A 19053-nucleotide genomic window follows, 5' to 3' on the forward strand; every position below is an offset into this window, starting at 1 on the left:
AGACATGCAGACAGGCAGACATGCAGACATGCAGACATGCAGACAGGCAGACATGCAGACATGCAGACACACCAGACATGCAGACACGCAGACAGGCAGACATGCAGACATGCAGACACGCAGACAGGCAGACATGCAGACATGCAGACATGCAGACACGCAGACATGCAGACAGGCAGACAATGCAGACATGCAGACACGCAGACATGCAGCGGGCCGGCTGCCAAGGAATAGCTGATAGCTGCAGTTTAAACTGTGCTTCATAATCGTGTCTCTTTGCATTTCCAGGGTTTCCAAAACGATTTTGATCTGCATTTATGCTCATATCTTCACCTTTGTACTATGGGGGTGGTCTTCTTTTAGATGCTCACCTCTCTCCGTACTTTTTTCTTCTAGGTTCTCTTTACTGGTGTCACACATGATCACATTAGGGCAGCTCTGTACATTTTTGGAGAAAATGTAAGACTTTTATGTGCGCCTTATGGTTGTGAAAGTACAGCATACAGAAACTGATCAAAGGCAGAGAGCCGCATGCAGCTCAAGAGCTGTTAGCCCCCCCTGCTCTAAAAATGAAAGTCCTGCCCTGCTGTCTGGCTGAATTTGAACAGCAAATTTTGGCAAATCTATTTATCCCAATTCATTTATCCAACCATCATAGATGTGAGGCGATGTTCATGTTTATTTGTTTGACACAAAAAGTGTTGCCACATCTGGGGACATGGCAACACTTTTGCCACGAAGGCAATTAAAAAAAGCTCTCTTTTTAAACCCAAAGATTATTTCAAAACTTGATCTCTGAATCTTCATCAGGAAACAGGATCCTTGATAACAGATCTGCAAAACGGTTCAACAGGAAACTCTTCTGACTAGATATGATCATCTGACATTTGTGCTGCAGCAGCTGAGCTGCTCTGCAGCTTGACTTTTCTTTTAGTTTAAATTCTGAACCTCATGGAAAAGAGTCAGAATGAGGAAGTTTTTCCACCTTTGTAACCCTTGTGTTATTATTCTATGACCCCACCCTTCCATTGACATGTTCTCCCTACAAAGGTGGAAAAAGGTGGAAAGATTTCATGTAATCCATGGACACCAGTGAAGATCACAAATCATTGAAGAAAAAAGGTTCAGCGCACTGTCTAGTGGGTCTAGATGACCCAACTCCCAATGGTAAAGTGCCTAGGATAGAACAAGGATTACAATATTCTTTAAAAGTTCAATGATTCTTATTGTTTTCTTAGCTTGCCATCCCATAATGAACAAATCCAGAGCAGATGAAGGCAGTTTTTCTCTGCTCCTTTTCTTTGGAAGCTGAATTCATTTGCTATAAACCACCTTTCTCTGATGTGGAGCGACGGCTCAACTCCAAGCTCCTTCCAGACTCCTGAGCTTCCTCCACCTTTCTAAGGTGACCAGAGTCTTCCTCAGAGGAAACTCTTGTTTTGATGTTTGATGACATCTTGGTTCTACTCCTGAAGTTTCTTCTGCTAAAAGATAGATCTTGATTGTAAAGTTCTGAGCCCCAAGTGTCAGGAACTTCAAACCCTTATAGATGCTCAGCAGCAACAAACACCCAGAAAATCATCAAACTAGTGTCTTTGAGGGATGTTGTGAAGAACAGGCTGTCAGAGTTTGAAAAAAACAGTGAGAGCAGAAAGGCTGGGAGGGCGGGGCCAGAGCACTGGCGTGATAAGTAGAGGAGCACGGGAGGGGAGGACAGACGGAGAGGACATGGAGCGTCCAGCTCTGCTGCTGTTTGTGGGTCTCTGCAGCTCAGGTAAAACTCTGCTTCCATCCTGACTGGCTTTGACTTTTAGATCTGGGAGAAAGCAGTGGCGGCTGTTTGCATTCCTGCTGACTGCAGAAGAATCCGTGCATTGAAGTTGGAGAATGTCACACATGACGCGCTGTTCTCCTCATGAGGGGACTCATGTTGAGGATGGGGTTGTTTCCATGGAGACCATTCTGGTCTCAGTAAGTAGGGACCCTGAGAAAATTAAGAGGAGCATCAATTGAAAATGGCTTCAGGTAAATTCTGCTTGATGGCACCAAAGTTTGAACAGATGAATATTTAAAAAAAGTTTTCTTCCATAAATCATATGGGACGGCTGTGGTGCAGTGGTAGAGCGGTCGACCTCCGACTGGAGAACTGCAGGTTCGGTTCTCGCCTTGTTCATGTGTGGAAGTGTCTTTGGAGTTTGGACACTGCTTGTGGTTACGACGCTGAAGTTGGCTTCTGATTCACAGCTTCCGATTCATGAGGCGCTAAAGGAACATTCTGCTGCATTTTTCACACTAAGATCACATAAAACCGGGTCCTGATCAAAAACCACTGGACCTGGACTGCTCTAACCTGGATTAAATTATGATTTAGATACTAAAGAACACATTAAACACAGTTTCTGATTCGTGAAAATGTGAAATAGAAGGATTTTTATCGTATTTTACGCACTGAGTCCACCTCAGACCAGGTCCTGATCAAAAACTGCTGTGTGAAATAGAATCATTTTAACACATTTGATGTAATTTAAGGATAATAGGGACAAAGGAAGGACAACTTCAAGCAAAACACCAAAACAGGAACTTTAAAGTAAATCAGGAAACAAACCAAGAAAAAATGGAACAAAAAACTCAAATTAAAGTCAGGGGCTCAAACTAACCCTGACCATAACTATGTGTCCAATCTGACATCTGTTTCCCAGTTTCTTTTGGATGTTGATGTCTGAGATTGTGATGTGGCCTCGTCCAGCCTTCTTGGATTCCTGTAGTCCATCGTTAAAGTGTCAGCTTTAGTCTGTGCCCAGTCTGTGGAATGCAACAAAGTCATTTTGTGCATCCAGGTGATGTTATGGCCACCGGCTCTTACCTGTGGAAACAAATACAATAGTACAATCCAGTATAAAAAATAAAATAGAAAAATGAGAAGCCATTAAAAAGAAATTTCCCCCAAAATTTCAGGAACAAGACCTGGGGCCTCATTTATAAATGTTGCGTACGCACAAAAGAAGGCGTACGCCACTCTCCACGCAATAGTTGATATTTATAAAAAGCAAACTTGACGGGAAAATGTGCGGTCCTTCAAGCTCTGACCCAGGCGTACGCACAAAAACGGGTGAAATGAGAAACGGCGACGCTGTCGGCAGATGGAAGAAACACGTGAAAGTGAAAATGACAATACTGCCTCTCAGAAATAACATGAAGACTTCACAAAGCAAGTCTGACAATTAACAGCTACACGAAGACCCGTTGGACCGATCAGCAGTGAAACAAACAAAAAAGATCAAACGGAAATTACAACAGAAATTCAAATGAACACTTATTTGGAAAAAGAAAAGTGAAATATGTTCTGCAATATTGGCATGTTGTGCAATTCATCCTCATAAATAATATATTTAACAGAACGAAATAATGTACAAAACTGATATTCTCGTTAATGTGTCCGTCTGGCGGAGCAGATATAGGTGCAATTAGACAGACGGATGGATAGATAGAGAGAGATGCATTAAGTGTCCACTGGGGAAAGTTGTTTTCATATTAAAACATTTCTTCATAAGCCACGGAATTATGGTATTCATGCATATGCCTTTAGTTTGTTTTATTTCTGATGAAACAATGTATGGCGTATGTCTCAACCATTCAGAAAGCAACAAGAAATTACATTTGCTGATCAATTTCCCATTTCCACGTGGATTATTACCGACATCTGTAGCTTGTCAGATGTAATTAAATGGAGGGAAATAAAATGCCCCATCACAATGCGGAATGACGCACAATGGCTGATCTTGCGCTCTTAGAAGATGTGGCAAATGGAAGAATTGGGAGTGAACGCATCTTTAGACAGCAAGAAGACTTGCTGGCAAACAAGGACGACTGGCTTATGAGCCGGTTCCGACTTCCTCGAGCCGTCCTGTTGGACCTCTGCGGGCTTTTGGGGGGGTGTCACCCGGTGCCCCCCCCCCGCCCCCCCGATGGAGCGTCTTTTACGGCGTCTGCCGCCGTTTGCCGCTCACGTGCCTTTTTGGCATTAGTAATGCCCACACTGTCCCTCCAAACAACACTTTTCTCCTCTTTTCCACCTCGCCAACGATAACTTCTACTTCACATTGAGTGAAGTTACTTTTTTTTGATTTCCTCTCTGTTTGCCATGGTTTCGCATCAATGAATATTCATTTGTGGGCGTTTCACGGACTATTTATGGACAAATATGGGCGTGTCATGAAGCCGCAAAAGCTGCGCTGCATTTAGAATTGGTCGTGATTTATGAATGGAAAGATGCGTAGGATGTGCGTGCGCACGGTTTTATAAATCTGAATATTTCTGTGCGTACGCACGTCCTATGTTTCATCCGTACGCCACTTCTGACGCAAATCCTACGCAAAGTTTTAGAAATGAGGCCCCTGGACTGAGGTGGACTCAGTGCGTAAAATGTGATAAAAATCCTTCTATTTCACATTTTCACTAATCAGAAACTGTGTTTAATGTGTTCTTTAACATCTAAATCATAATTTAATCCAGGTTAGAGCAGTCCAGGTCCAGTGGTTTTTGATCAGGACCTGGTTTTAGGTGATCTTAGTGTGAAAAATGCAGCAGAATGTTCCTTTAGTGCCTCACCAATCAGAAGCTGTGAATCAGAAGCCAACTTCAGCGTCTTCTTGTGGTCACAGATTGGCGCCAGTGTTTGTCCGCTGAGTCGCCATCAGTGAGTGAATGTGACTGGAAAGAGCACTGGGCCTTAGAGCGAGGTAGAAAAGTGGGATGAAAATATTTACAAGTGAAACCATCCGTCCTCTAAAGCTGCTGAATCTTATTTGGGTTATCGGGGTTGCTGGAGCCTATCCCAGCTCCTGAATGCGGGGTCAGGTCACCAGTCTGTTACAGCGCCACACAACCACACATTCACACCTAATGGACAAGCTGTGATCAATGAACCTATGAAGCGTGTTTTTGGACTGGGGGAGGAATCGGGAGAAAACCCACACATGTACAAGTAGAACATGCAAACACTCCCCCCTGGGATTTGAACCATTTGGGAGGTTAGAGTGCTTCCCACTACACCACCATGCAACCCCCATGTAAATCAGTAAACACTTTAATTGTGGATTGAACTAAAGTGACTCAAAAGCTGTAAATGATAACTTTAAGTTTCCAGTCAAAGTGACAGCAGGATCTCTAAGAACCACTCAGCAGGAGTCGACACTCAGACTTTTCTGCCCTCTGGTGGTTCACATGCGTTTCTGCAGGAACTCTGACATCCTCATTTCATGACTCTGAGTGTGAATGTAAGTGTGTGTGTGTGTGTGTGTGTGTGTGTGTGTTGGCAGATGCTACTGTTACAATCAGGAGCCTCAGATCCATGAGGAGTATATTTATATAAACCCCTTTAACTATAACAATTAAATGTTTTCCTAAAGGGCGGGGCCTAGGGATGAGTATCGTTAAGGTTTTAACAGTACTACCACTCTTATTGATACTGCTTATCGATCCAGTATTTTAACGGTACTCTTATCGATACTTTTTGAGGACAAAAAATAAGAACATAAAGTATTTTATTTCCTCATTATGCAACATTACTGTTTTTTTAACAAAATGTTTTACTTTAAACATGATAATGTTCCAAAACAAACCTGGAATGCATGTGGATGTGCCAAACCAGGGGTCTGACCTGAACCTCTCAAAGAAACATTTGGATCAGTTTCCCACTGAGATGAAAGCACAGGGAGCCAACTAGGGGTGTTAGAATTTTTGCCAATGTACAGCAACAGTTTATTTAATTCAAAATGCTTTCAGGATATATATTTCATTATTTATTGGAATTATTTTTATTCATTTATGAGCCTGATGTTTCCTTTGATCTTTTGTCCATTTTCCACAACTTTGAATAGAATTGTCTGTCTGTCTGTCCGTCAGACACCCAGATTTATGATGAGTGAGATGATGGAAACAAATTCACTTTGATGCAGACTTCTTTCTGTTAATTTATTTTCTTTAAATCCAGTAAACCCAATAAATGTTATTAATTTTATGGATGACAACTAATTTTTATTAGGATGCAGCTGTTAGTTTGTTGCGGGTCTGAAATCATAAGCGGTGAGTCTAGGATAGTAGGGGCGCCCTGACGCAAATTTAATTCATATTACGCAGAAAATAGGGGTCTTAGTTTAGGGGCATAAAATATATATATATATATATATTTTTGGACGCTCACATGTCCCCTACGAGATCGCCACTGCCCTTTCTTTCCAGAAAAACTTTCCATCCCATCACAGACTCGGGTCAGCGTTCACAGCTGCAGACACGCCCCCTCCGCCTGCTAACGCTGCTCTCTTCCCCTGTCTGCTCTGACGGTGTTAAAGGCACCACGACAATCTGAGAACATAATGGTTATTGTACAAAAACACAGAGAGCCGCAGCGTTTTGGGTGATGTGAACGCAGCTTTAAAGCATCTGTGACTAAGGCTTCATGAGATTCTCACCTTCATCCAGTGATAGCTGTAGATTTCAGTGTGGACACGTGACATCTTGTAGAAAGTTGACTAATCATCTTCACACTCCTCTGGTTTCTCCACAGGACTGTGGGCTGAACACACAACAGGTCAATGAGACAAACCCACAACAACACAATCTGCTGTAGGTTGTGCTGAAGTCCCACTGCTTCATGGCATTACTGTGTCTGTGCTCAGTAGGTCCAGAAGAATTCAGGTTGGTAGGAACAGACAGTCGCTGTGCTGGTGGACTGCAGAGGAGGATCCAGGGATCTGAGTGGAGTGACGTATGGGAAAGAAACATGACGATTCTAGCCAATGTTTGCAGAAGACTGGATTGTGGTTCTGTGGTGTCAGCCAGAGAAACAAGATATAATATAAACATAACTTGTTCAGGTGAGTTTATTAGTGTGTCTCTCTGTGACTTTAAGAAAGAAGAGAAAAATGTAAAGAAGACAATAAAACACTGAAACACTTCAGTTCCATCCAGGAAAGTCAATAGAATGAAAGTTCCAACATGAGAGAGACCATCATCTGATCAATGTCTGATTTGCTCTTCATCTCTTTCCAGACTCTGTCAGGCTGGAGAACGGATCCAGTCGGTGTTCAGGCAGGCTGGAGGTGAAGTCCAACAACTCGTGGTCCTCCGTGTGTGAAGATGACTTTGACCTGCTGGATGCAGAGGTGGTCTGTAGGGAGCTGGGCTGTGGGGCTCCTTCAGTCCTCCAGGGGGCGCTCTATGGAGAAGCAGAAGCTCCCATATTGAGCAGAGAGTTTCTCTGTGAAGGTCATGAGTCTGTTCTTCTGGACTGTGGAAGCTCATGGAGGAAAACAAAAGCCTGTCCACCTGACAAAGCTGTTGGACTCACCTGCTCAGGTACAGCTGCCAGTTAGTGAATGTAGGCGTGTTTCTGTAACATGTTCAATCTCACTGGAAGCTGATGGATCAATAAGCACAGACGGAACTTTTAGTGACATTTACGCCCAAGCTCTGTTTGCACCGGGCATGTGACCCATATTCACTCACTGGTCATTACCAAATCCAAGTCTCTGATCGGTCAAAGTTTCAGCTGGTTTCAACGTGAGGTCAAAGGTCACGTGTTTTGTTCTTGGAGCCTAAAAACGGTCATAGAAACTTGCATAGCTAAGCGTGAATGTGAGAGTTTTGAACCAGAAGCCTGCAGGGCTCCAGACTAACTTTTTTCACTAGGAGCACTGTGGCCCCCAACTGAAAAATGTAGGGGCGCATACCGTAAATCAACATTCTAACCAGATCTACTAATTTCCACTGTATTACTAATAAATACTTTAATAATAGATGCAGAAATTACAATGTGCTGTTTCAAATTCAGTGTCACATTTTATTCTGCACTTTTGAAGATTCAACAATGAGGTAAACTGACAGCAGCATCGCTGTCATGACAGTACAAATAGTAAACAAATTACCAAACATTTAGAATTTAAAAAAAGTTTTTAGTAACAAGTGATTACCGTAGTAACCTTTCGGTCATTTCACAGTTTCAAACAATACTTAAATGTATGTAAACATTAGGGGACGGAAATACATGTTGGCGACACCAAATAGTTGCAGGCAAGATGCACAATAATTTGAGATCACCCAGATGGACGCAACGCTGCACAGATCACCTGGTGTGAGACGTATATTTTTGTTTTTGCTCTAACATCACCTGTCAATCAAAACAAAAATATCACCATAAAGGGGTGGGAGCAAGACCCCAACCTGAGCGAACACAGCTGGAAATTTAGTACTGCACTGACTGAAAGCTGCCCTACAGACTACAAAACAATGCATTATGGGATATGCGTCCTGATGGGTTTTTGTAGTTCACTGATCAATTAAAATAATTTAAAATACCTATGATTAAAAAAAAGGCTACATCCACTACAAAATATTAAAACAATTATAAAAGCTGTAATATCACAGATCACACTAAGGGGGAGAGGAATATTAAAAGTAAACTGAATGTTAAGGACTACAACTTCCTGTTCTCCTTCAGTCTCGCTTTAGCTTCACCTTCATGCCCCCCCCGGGCCTGGTCACCCCAATGGTCCAGGCGCGGCGCTGGTTCATCTTAAACACGTCTATCGTTGCATTTTCCCCACGTGTTTTAAGCGTGTCTAAGACTAAATGGTGTTGTTGCTCACACGTGTTTAATGTTAGAGCCCCGTTAGCTGTCACGCATGTAGGTGCGGGACATTTATGCTCCTCAGCTGACCATCTCCCGCGGGATCGGTGTGCTGCCGTAACAGCCGTGCATGAGATCCGTGGTTTGCTTTACGAGTTTGAGACCCCTGCTGTACACTCTGGCACTGGTACACTAGCTGCAGGTTGGAAGAACGTATCAATAGTTCGCTAACTCAGCTCAGACGCACATATCAGGTTGTGATGATATTTGTCTCCGTTTCCTTCACACAGAATGTTTACGTGCGCTCGATTATCTCTAGGCCCCTCCCCCTCCACGCATTTAGCCACTTACAGTGACTTTCCCTATTCTTCTCACACGTATTGGCCGCCTCACAGACAGGCATCACTCAATGAAACCGGGTGTGTGCTCGCGTCTCATGAGTATGTGTGCGAGTGCGTGTGTCTGTCTGCATGCGCGCTCGCGTCTCATTGATTATTTAATTGCTCATTTCATTGATCATTGACGTGCCCCTTCCATGTTTAATGTATAAAAAATACGGAGGGAGGGGGAGGCAAATTTACTGGTAGCACATGTGCGACTGGATGTGAAAATTAGTCACACACTCTCAAATTTTGGTCGCAGTCTGGAGCCCTGAGCCTTAAATGCACGTTTACATTGACTTTTCATTGGAAGTGGCTGCTTAAACGTGTTACTGAGGCCGATGTGAACGGAGCTTTAGGGAAGTGGAGGGAAGCTCCTCCCACTTTGACAAAGCAGCAGTTTTTGCACTTCCTTGTGTGCTAGCAAGACAGCATTTACTACAGATTGAAGGTCAGATCTTGACCTGGTTTTGTTTCCATGTTTCTGAAACAATCTTTGATTTCTTGGCTTCTTTCAGATCCTGCTACTGTGAGACTGATGGGATCGAGTCGTTGTTCTGGTGAACTCCAGGTGAAAAGCGGAGGAGAATGGAGAGCTGTTGATGGATGGAGATTTGAAAGAACAGAGACATTACCATCTGTGTGCAAGAACCTGAAGTGTGGACCCCACGTTTCATCGACGATTAAAAAACTTCCAAGAGAAAAGCCAGTTTTCTGGATTAGTTCTACCTGCTTTGATAAATTTTCACTAAATATGGATGAATGTGTGTATTACGATACAATGAGCAGCCAGACGTTGGAAATCACCTGCTTAGGTAACAAACCTTCTGATGCCGACTGTATGTACGTCTCACAGTCAGTTTGTGATGCGTCATTGAGTCGATCTTAAGTCGTTTTTTTAATAACCTGAGATGTTAGAGTCCAGAGAATTGAAATGTTCCTCATTGTGAACCGTTCTAAACTTGGTCTTCTCTTCTGGATCCACAGACTCTGTCATGCTGGAGAACGGATCCAGTCGGTGTTCAGGCAGGCTGGAGGTGAAGTCCAACAACTCGTGGTCCTCCGTGTGTGAAGATGACTTTGACCTGCTGGATGCAGAGGTGGTCTGTAGGGAGCTGGGCTGTGGGGCTCCTTCAGTCCTCCAGGGGGCGCTCTATGGAGAAGCAGAAGCTCCCATATTGAGCAGAGAGTTTCTCTGTGAAGGTCATGAGTCTGTTCTTCTGGACTGTGGAAGCTCATGGAGGAAAACAAAAGCCTGTCCACCTGACAAAGCTGTTGGACTCACCTGCTCAGGTACAGCTGCCAGTTAGTGAATGTAGGCGTGTTTCTGTAACATGTTCAATCTCACTGGGAGCTGATGGATCAATAAGCACAGACAGAACTTTTTGTGACATTTACGCCACTATAGAAATGTCTAGAACACCTGTGCAGGTACATCAATCAGTAAATGTTTGATTGAAAGTCATCTCAAGCTCTGTTTGCATCGGGCATGTGACCCATATTCACTCACTGGTCATTACCAAATCCAAGTCTCTGATTGGTCAAAGATTGAGTTGATTGCAAGGTGAGTTCAAAGGTCGCGTGTTTTGTTGGTAGGACAAATGTTGGGAAATGGTTAAAATGGCGGAAAAAATGGCGGACGGAGTAACACCAGTGGTGAGTCCAGACCAGAACTCGGGTAAAAAAAAAATCCAACTTATGATCTGGACTCACAATCTCAGCGTAAAACCAGTGGAATCATTACTGACATTAAAGAAGACATCCGTCATCTTAAAGCTGAGCTGGAAATGAAGGACGCTCTCCTGTCAAGATTCATGGATGTCTCCTTCGCTCAGTCTAAGCGGCTAACCTCGCTTAGCGCCGCGCTCCAGGATACAGCTCCATGGGACCCGTCCACCTGCACACACCCGTCTTCATCTTCAACACCCAAGCAAAGATCCCTGGATGAAGAAGTGGTTGTCCGAAGGCCCAGAAGGAGATCTGATGAGACCCGGAAGGCTCCTGTCCTGAGTCTCTCCAATCAGTCACAACGGCACAGACTCCACCAGACTTGGGCTTCACCGTCGATTTCCCCGCTCTACGGAGAGAAGCCACGGAGATCCCTAAGGAGGACGGATGCATCGCGGCATGCAGCAACCCGGACCGGGCCTCGAGGATCACCGCTAAAGCCCCATCATCAGGATCAGACAGGCGCCTGCAACTGGATATCCCCGCCTCCTTGTGGGCTCCATCATCTTCCTCCCGCCGTCGGATCCTGAAGGAAGCCATCCGCTTCCATTCCAGCAAGGCTCGGGCCTCGCCGCCGCGGATGGATCACCGACCGCAAGGTGAGGTCCCCGCTGCCGCCACACAGGTACCTGTTGGCCCGCGTCTCCTCCTCCACTGTTTACCCCGACAATGGCGATAATCGGGGATTTCATAATACGGATGGTCCGCTTCTTTAACGCGCTCACTCACTGTTTTCCGGGAGCCACAGTTCTGGATATTCTGGAGAAACTCCCAGACCTGCTGCGATCTCTCCCGTCCTCTGTCAGGAGGCTGACTTTCCATGTGGGTTTTAATGACACCTCTTATCGGGAGTCTGAAACGACTAAAAAGGCGTTCATCAGACTTTTTAATTTTTTTAACTCCTGCCCAATGACTGTTTTTATCCCCCCCGCCCCTCCCCCCTCCTGCTGCCAGGGCCGCTTCGGCAGGCTGCTGAGTCTGAGGTCCTGGCTCCAGTCTGCTTCCAGCCTGAATAGATTTGTTTTTATTGCTGTATCCGTGGAGACATCTCATTCAGGTTATTTTTGATTATGGAAACCAGTGGTCGATGATCAGTCTCAGCTGTGAAAGATGGTAAGCCGTACACATAGTTATGAAACCGTTCCAGACCATATGCTAGTCCCAAGCATTCTTCCTCGATCTGTCCGTATCGGCATTCAGAATTGGTAATAGCCCTTGAAGCATAGGCTACTGGTATCCAGTGCTCACCCTCAGCCTGGAGTAGAACAGCACCAATGCCATCTTTGGAAGCATCTGTTGACAGCTTTATCTTCTTGGTGTGATCATAAAATGACAACACTGGTGCAGTGGTCAGCGAGTTCTTTTTGGTTTTATTTTTATTTTTTTTTAACTTGTCCTGTCCAACAGCTAGGCAGACAGATGAGAGCTGAGGGCCTCTTAGGTTGGACATATTTTACTTTAACAAGAGGGGTTATTAATCTTCAGACAAACCAAAGGTATGTCTGAATAAACCCCTTTTGTAATTGAGGCCAAACTTTATTAATTTCAACCATGTTTGAAAATTTTGGGTGTTGGACCGGACGGAAAAGGAAAGAAGGGAAGAAGAGAGAGGGATGTTAGAGAGAGGGGGGGGATAGTGAGAGGGGGGGGGGGTAAGACCATGAAGCAGCATAGAGCAAACAGGTTTACTGGTTGTTAATCATTGCGGTACGGTTCAAATGTAGTACAAAAAGGGCGGAGCCTGTCCACACACACACTGAAATGTTATCAACACACCTGCTAGCTGCAAAAATGTCCACCTGTCGACATGTACACAAAACAGATAGTGTTCACACACACATACCTATGCCCTTAAACCAACTAGTGTGAAATCTTTCATTCATTCAATCATGCAAACTATTAGTGCAAAGGTGAGCTAACACCTGTGCTCAGGTGAGTGTTTATGTTCTTTTAAAATGGATGGTGGAATGTGAAAAGAAGGAGGAGAAGCGCCCAGCCACCCCCACACCCAGACCTCCGCCGCAGCAGCAGCGGCAGCCGGAATCCCCCAACGCCACACGGTAACAGGCAGGGAAAAACCGCCCCCCGGGCGACCAAATCCGCCACCCAGGCCAGGGCCAGCAGGACCGCCGCGAGGCCCCCAGAGCCAGAGAGCAGGGAGGCACGGAGGGAAAGAGAGCGCCGCCCCATCCCAACCAGGAAAGCAGCCCCCCCGCCGCGCCAGGAGAGCCCAGCGCAGGGCCCCACCGGAGAAGGACGCCCACAGCCCCAGACGAGCACCCCACCACCACCCAGGAGTTCCGGGCATCCCCCCGCCCCAACCCCAGGTACGAGCCAGGACCCCCCAAGGGAGACCCGCTCCGCACTCCAGGCAGCCACCCACCCGGCCCACGGTTGGTCCAGGGAGGAGCAACGCAGGGGCCCGCCGCCCCCGCCCAGGACGGGGGAACCCCGGGGTAAAAAGGGGGCCCACAATGGGTGTTGTAGACATGGCCCGACCAGGCTCGGCCACTGTTGGAAGTTTGGTGGGGCCCAGCGCTCAGGGGCGAGGACCAGGACCCACCCCCCAGGGAGACGAACACCCCCGGCTCAGGTGTAATGTGAACCCCCCCCCTGAGCGGAGAGAGCACCGCTGGGCCCAGGAAGCCGGCACCCAGGGGATACGGCCGCCGCCGCCAAGGGGCCCGCACCCCCCACCAGGGAAGGAGTAGGGGACAGATGGACCCAGGTCCCACCTTCCTTGCAAAATGTGTGTGCGTGTATGTGTGTTTGAGAGGATGTGTGTGTGTGCATGTGTGTGTGTGTTTATGTTGGAATGTATATATTGAGTCTTTTACTGGGCTTGTCGTTGGCATGATTCTGTATATTCTTTTCACAAGTCCCAATTCTTCACAAGCTTTGTCACCACGAAGGGATTCACGTCCCTCATTTACAACAAAGAAGAACAGGTGGTGCACTTTTCCTTTTACTGACACTCTCAGTCTGCATGTGCCCAAACATTTAATTGGCTGCCCATTGAAATCTTTCAATCCAGATTTTTTCCTCTTTATTTCTGGGTTATTTTGCATTGTGTTTATGTCAGCCATGTTGATGAGATTTGCTTTTGCACCCGTGTCCAATCTCATAGTGATTTCAGTCCCATTTATCATTAGTGGAGCTAACCATTTATCTTCTTTAGTGACATAATTTTCTTTGTGTGGATTATTTTCTTGTTCGTTTTCACAATTTACAAGTCCAACAAAGAAAGTGTCACCTAGCTCTGGCTCTTCAATTAAGTTTACAGTCTTTCCTTTCCTTCCTTCTTTTCGTTTAGAGAAACACTGTTTGGCGAAATGGTTCTTGCCTTGGCAGTTGGAGCATTGCTTATCAAAAGCTGAACACTATCTGGGCTTGTGCTGCGAACCACATCTCCTGCAGCTGAACTCCTCCTGCTGCTGCTGTGCAGGCCGGGTCTGCATGCGTCTTTTCCGCTGATACGTCACCGGTCCGACCGCTGCAGTACTGTCGCTCATCCCCTCTTTGCATTTTCGTTTTAATTATGACACAGAATAAGCGGTTTTAGGTATAAAATGAAAAAGCATTTTGAAATATTGCTTTTTAATTTTAATTTTAAGTCATTTGATGCAGCTACATTTTGAAAATGAAAAAGGATTTCTGTTAATCCATTTTAATAGTCGAATTAGACATTTCTATATGAATTATGCTACACATTTAGCAGAGAACATCTTGAAAATGAAATTTCAAATACCATTTTCATTTTCATTTTAATTAGGTGACAGAATAAGTTGTGTAGAGGAAGGAAATGAAAAAGCATTTTGGTGGATTGCTTTTTCATTTTCATTTAGAGTCAAAAGATGCAGGTTCATTTTGAAAATGAAAAAGCATTCCTGGTTTTGACTTTTCTTTTTATTTATGCTACAGATTCACTTCCATAAAAGAGAGACTGCTTTGGGAGAAATACCTCACTCTTCGTAAAGCATTAGAAATATGCAGATCAGCAGAGGTGGCCAAAGCACAGATCCAGGCTATGCAGTCAACACCTATCAATCATGACACAGCAGTGGATACGTTGAAGAAAGCTCAAGGACACAATAAATCAGCACATGGCAAACACAGAACGAGCAGCAACAAGCAAGTGGTTTGCACCAAATGTGGTAATAAGCACGAGCCTCGACAGTGTCCAGCTTATGGAGCAACGTGTCACAAGTGTGGAAAAATTAATCACTTTGCCAAGGTATGCAGAACAAATGCAGAGAAAAAAGGTTACTTCAAGAAAAACGTGAACAACATTGAGACTGAAGTTGACTCATTGTACATAGGCATGGTGCGGAGTGATGATAGTGACATAGATGGTAGTTGGAATGAAACTGTGAACATCGAAGGCATGCAAGTTACTTTCAAACTTGACACAGGTGCAGATGCAAATGTTCTGCCCAAGTCAGTTTATGCAAAGCTACCTGGTGCTCCTCAATTACAGCCCACAAAGACTGTTCTCATAGCTTTTGGTGGAACTTGCATACTCCCAATGGTGTAGTTTCTCTTGAATGGGAAACAAGGAAGTGTAAAGCTGTGTGTCCAGCCATGCAGATAAGTCGATCCTAGGTGGAAAAGCTTGTGAACAGCTGCACCTGGTGAAACGAATTGAGACAATCGCAGCAGCAAAGTCTCCACAGCCAACCAAACCACCAGCAACCAAGGAAGAGCTCATTGAGAAGTAGGCAGAGGTCTTCACAGGCTTGGGGGAGTTTCCTGGAGTTCACCACATACACATAGACCCAAACGTCACACCTGTGATTCATGCATGCAGAAATGTTCCGCTGTCCATAATGGAGCCGCTGAAAAAGACACTGAAAGACTTACAAGACAGAAATGTAATAAAGCCAGTCAAGGAGCCCACAGATTGGGTCAACAGTCTGGTTGCAACACAAAAAAAGAATGGAACACTAAGGGTGTGTTTGGACCCTTGTGACCTGAACCAAGCAGTAAAATGTCAGCACTATTCTATCCCCATACATGAGGATGTTGGTAGTAAACTGCAGGAAAATCGATCTTCACCATTCTGGATGAAAAAGATGGTTACTGGCAGATCAAACTGTATGAGCCATCTTCTAAGCTCTGCACATTTAACACACCTTAGGGCCGGTTTCGTTTCCTCCGGCTCCCATTTGGCATTAAGTCTGCCAGCGAAGTTTTTCAACCAAAGAACTGTGAGACTTTTGGTGACATCCCTGGTGTGTTTATCATCGCAGATGAAATGATCATAGCAGCAACTTCAGAGCGCGAGCATGATGAAATCCTGCAAAAGGTAATGGAGAGAGCGAAAACAGCAAATGTGAAGTTTAACAAGGACAAAATTCAATTCAAAGTAGACACAGTGAAATACATGGGTCACATCATAACTGCAGCAGGCCAGAAAGCAGACGACACAAAGATTAAAGCCATTATTGACATGCCAACTCCAGAGGATAAACAAAGTCTCCAGCGTCTTCTGGGAATGGTAAAATTCTTGGCACAGTACATCCCAAATGAAGCGTCGGTTACTGCACCTTTGAGGCAGTTACTAAAGAAGGACACTGTGTGGCAGTGGCAACCACACCACACAGCTGCGTTAAGCACACTGAAGACGACGCTCACTCAAGCTCCAATTTTGAGATTCTATGACCAAACTAAATCTTTGACTACAAGCAGACTCTTCAAAAGATGGACTGGATGCGTGCCTGCTACAGGATGGACAACCTGCATGTTATGCGTCACGAGCACTCACGGACACAGAAAAGAGATACGCACAAATTGAAAAAGAGCTGCTTGCCATTGTGTTTGCTACCAAAAGATTCCACCAGTATGTCTGTGGAAGACCAGTGACTGTGCAGTCTGATCACAAGCCTCTTGAAGCGATCATGCGCAAACCGCTGTCCAAAGCACCAGCCAGATTGCAAGGAATGCTGTTACAGCTGCAAAGGTATGAACTCACTGTCACATACACGCCCGGCAAACACATGTTCATAGCCGATGCCCTCTCTCGTGCTACAGCAACCAGTGACAATGACGCCACAAGTGAAAATGGCTGCGATGAGAGAGTTGTGTATGCATTAGAGGCTACAGAGGCACTGAGTGAAGACACACTCAATAGACTGAGAACAGCAGTTGCAACAGACAGTGAGCTACAATCTGTGTGTGAAAAACACATTTCAGTCAGACAACTCTTGCAGTAAGAAATATTTGACATTTTTCCACATTCTTTAAGTTGGCATTCACATATTTTCGTTTGGCATAAGGCTCCGTTCAATTCCATAAAACTTCCATAAAATTCCATAAAACTTTCGGGTAACAAAACCCCCCTTTACGGAGCCCACAGGTGGAAGCCGGGGAGGAGGGTGGGGCGAAGAATGAGCGCTGAAGGTAAGAAAGAGAATGAACGACTGCGCACCTGGGCTTAAATAGGACGCTGAGCAGGTGAGTTAATTAACTGAACCGCCCTAGGGTATTTACCTGAAAAACACTGCAGCGAGTATCTGCCCGAAATACGATAAATCGTCATTAATGGGTGGCCAGCTGAACGGAAAAGTTTACAGAGCACTATATTGCTATTGGCCCATGCAACACACATCAGCATTCATAAAGGCATAGTCATGGTAGGAGACAAGATCGTGATACCACAGAACATCCGACAAATTATCCTGGAAAAACTGCACATGGCTCACCAAGGTATACAGCGCACGAAAGCTAAAGCAAGAAAAGTGCTATACTGGCCTGGTATGTCCAGTGATATAGAGACTATGATTCAAAAATGTGAACAGTGCCAGCAATTGCAACCAAAGAACCAGGCGGAGCCACTTGTTCCACACATGATTCCGGAGCTGCTGTGGATGAAAATTGGAGCAGATATTTTTGAGCTGAATGGTCAGCCGTATCTGTTGTTAATTGATTACCTGACCAAATACCCGGAGGTTCTCAACTTGCCAGACAAAACAGCTTACTTTGTCATTCAAAAGATGAAATCAGTGTTTGCAAGACACGAGATTCCCAAAGAAATAGTGAGCGACCATGTTCCATTTGCCAGCTATGAGATGAAATCATTTGCAGATGCTTGGGAGATTAAGCTCACTTATTCCAGCCCTGGTTTGCGGCGCCTTCCGTCCGTGAAACCAGGGTTCGAATCCGGGCTGCTCCCTGTTCCCTTCTCCACCTCTGTGCTGGTCCCAAGCCCGGTTTCTTTGAGAAGGTTGCGTCAGGAAGGGCATCCGGCGTAAAAACATTGCCAAGTTTACCATGCGACTTGTTCGCTGTGGCGACCCCTGATGGGAACAGCCGAAAGAGAAAGAAGATTCCAGCCCTGGTTTTCCCTCTTCAAACGGAATGGCAGAGCGACCCATTAAGACTGTTAAACATGCACTAAAGAAAGCAATCCAGACCAGCACTGATCCACATCTACTGATGTTTTCACTGAGAAACACTCCAGTTACTGGATTGAACTTGTCACCCGCACAAATGTTGATGGGAAGAGTCCTGCGCAGCACACTGCCATGTTCTAGTAATGTGTTGAGACAGTCAACTCAACAAAACATCCCAGATAAAGTACGAGGCATGCAATCAAAACAAAAGTTACTCTTTTTTTTTTTTTTTTTTTTTTACTTGTCCTGTCCAACAGCTGGGCAGGCAGATAAGAGCTGAGGGCCTCTTGGGTTGGACATATTTTACTTTAACAAGAGGGGTTATTAATCTTCAGACAAACCAAAGGTATGTCTGAATAAACCCCTTTTGTAATTGAGGCCAAACTTTATTAATTTCAACCATGTTTGAAAATTTTGGGTGTTGGACCGGACGGAAAAGGAAAGAAGAGAAGAAGAGAGGGATGTTAGAGAGGGGGGGGGTGATACTGAGAGGGGGGGGGGGGGTAAGACCATGAAGCAGCATAGAGCAGACAGGTTTACTGGTTGTTTATCATTACGGTACGGTTCAAATGTAGTACAAAAAGGGCGGGGCCTGTCCACACACACACATTTACATTGACTTTTCATTGGAAGTGGCTGCTTAAACGCGTTACTGAGGCCAATGTGAACGGAGCTTTAGGGAAGTGGACGGGTGGAGGGAAGCTCCTCCCACTTTGACAAAGCAGCAGTTTTTGCACTTCCTTGTGTGCTAGCAAGACAGCATTTGCTACAGATTGAAGGTCAGATCTTGACCTGGTTTTGTTTCCATGTTTCTCAAACAATCTTTGATTTCTGGGATTCTTTCAGATCCTCTGAGACTGATGGGATCGAGTCGTTGTTCTGGTGAACTTCAGATGAAAAACGGAAGAGAATGGAGAGCTGTTGATGC

At 45.1% G+C, this 19053-nt stretch overlaps 1 protein-coding gene across 1 annotated transcript; it reads left to right on the forward strand.

Moving 5' to 3' along the window:
* Nucleotides 1–1655: 1655 nt before the first annotated feature.
* Nucleotides 1656–15452, forward strand: LOC101172749 (scavenger receptor cysteine-rich type 1 protein M130-like). The gene is made up of 8 exons (XM_023961815.1): nucleotides 1656–1774; nucleotides 6566–6589; nucleotides 6681–6875; nucleotides 7051–7356; nucleotides 9525–9845; nucleotides 9994–10209; nucleotides 11031–11333; nucleotides 15322–15452. The coding sequence occupies exons 1-8, from the start codon at nucleotides 1729–1731 to the stop codon at nucleotides 15450–15452; spliced, it is 1542 nt and encodes a 513-aa protein (XP_023817583.1). The 5' UTR covers nucleotides 1656–1728.
* The last annotated feature ends 3601 nt before the right edge of the window (nucleotides 15453–19053 follow it).

This window comes from Oryzias latipes, chromosome 13, assembly GCF_002234675.1.
Source record: "Oryzias latipes chromosome 13, ASM223467v1".
In the NCBI taxonomy this organism is placed as follows: Eukaryota; Metazoa; Chordata; class Actinopteri; order Beloniformes; family Adrianichthyidae; genus Oryzias; species Oryzias latipes.

Bases quoted from the DNA above. Each gene is read 5' to 3' on its own strand.
- LOC101172749 (XM_023961815.1), top strand. From the start codon at position 1,729: ATGGAGCGTCCAGCTCTGCTGCTGTTTGTGGGTCTCTGCAGCTCAG. The intron at 6,876-7,050 runs GTGAGTTTATTA...ATCTCTTTCCAG, and splicing joins TATAAACATAACTTGTTCAG to ACTCTGTCAGGCTGGAGAAC. The intron at 7,357-9,524 runs GTACAGCTGCCA...GGCTTCTTTCAG, and splicing joins TGTTGGACTCACCTGCTCAG to ATCCTGCTACTGTGAGACTG.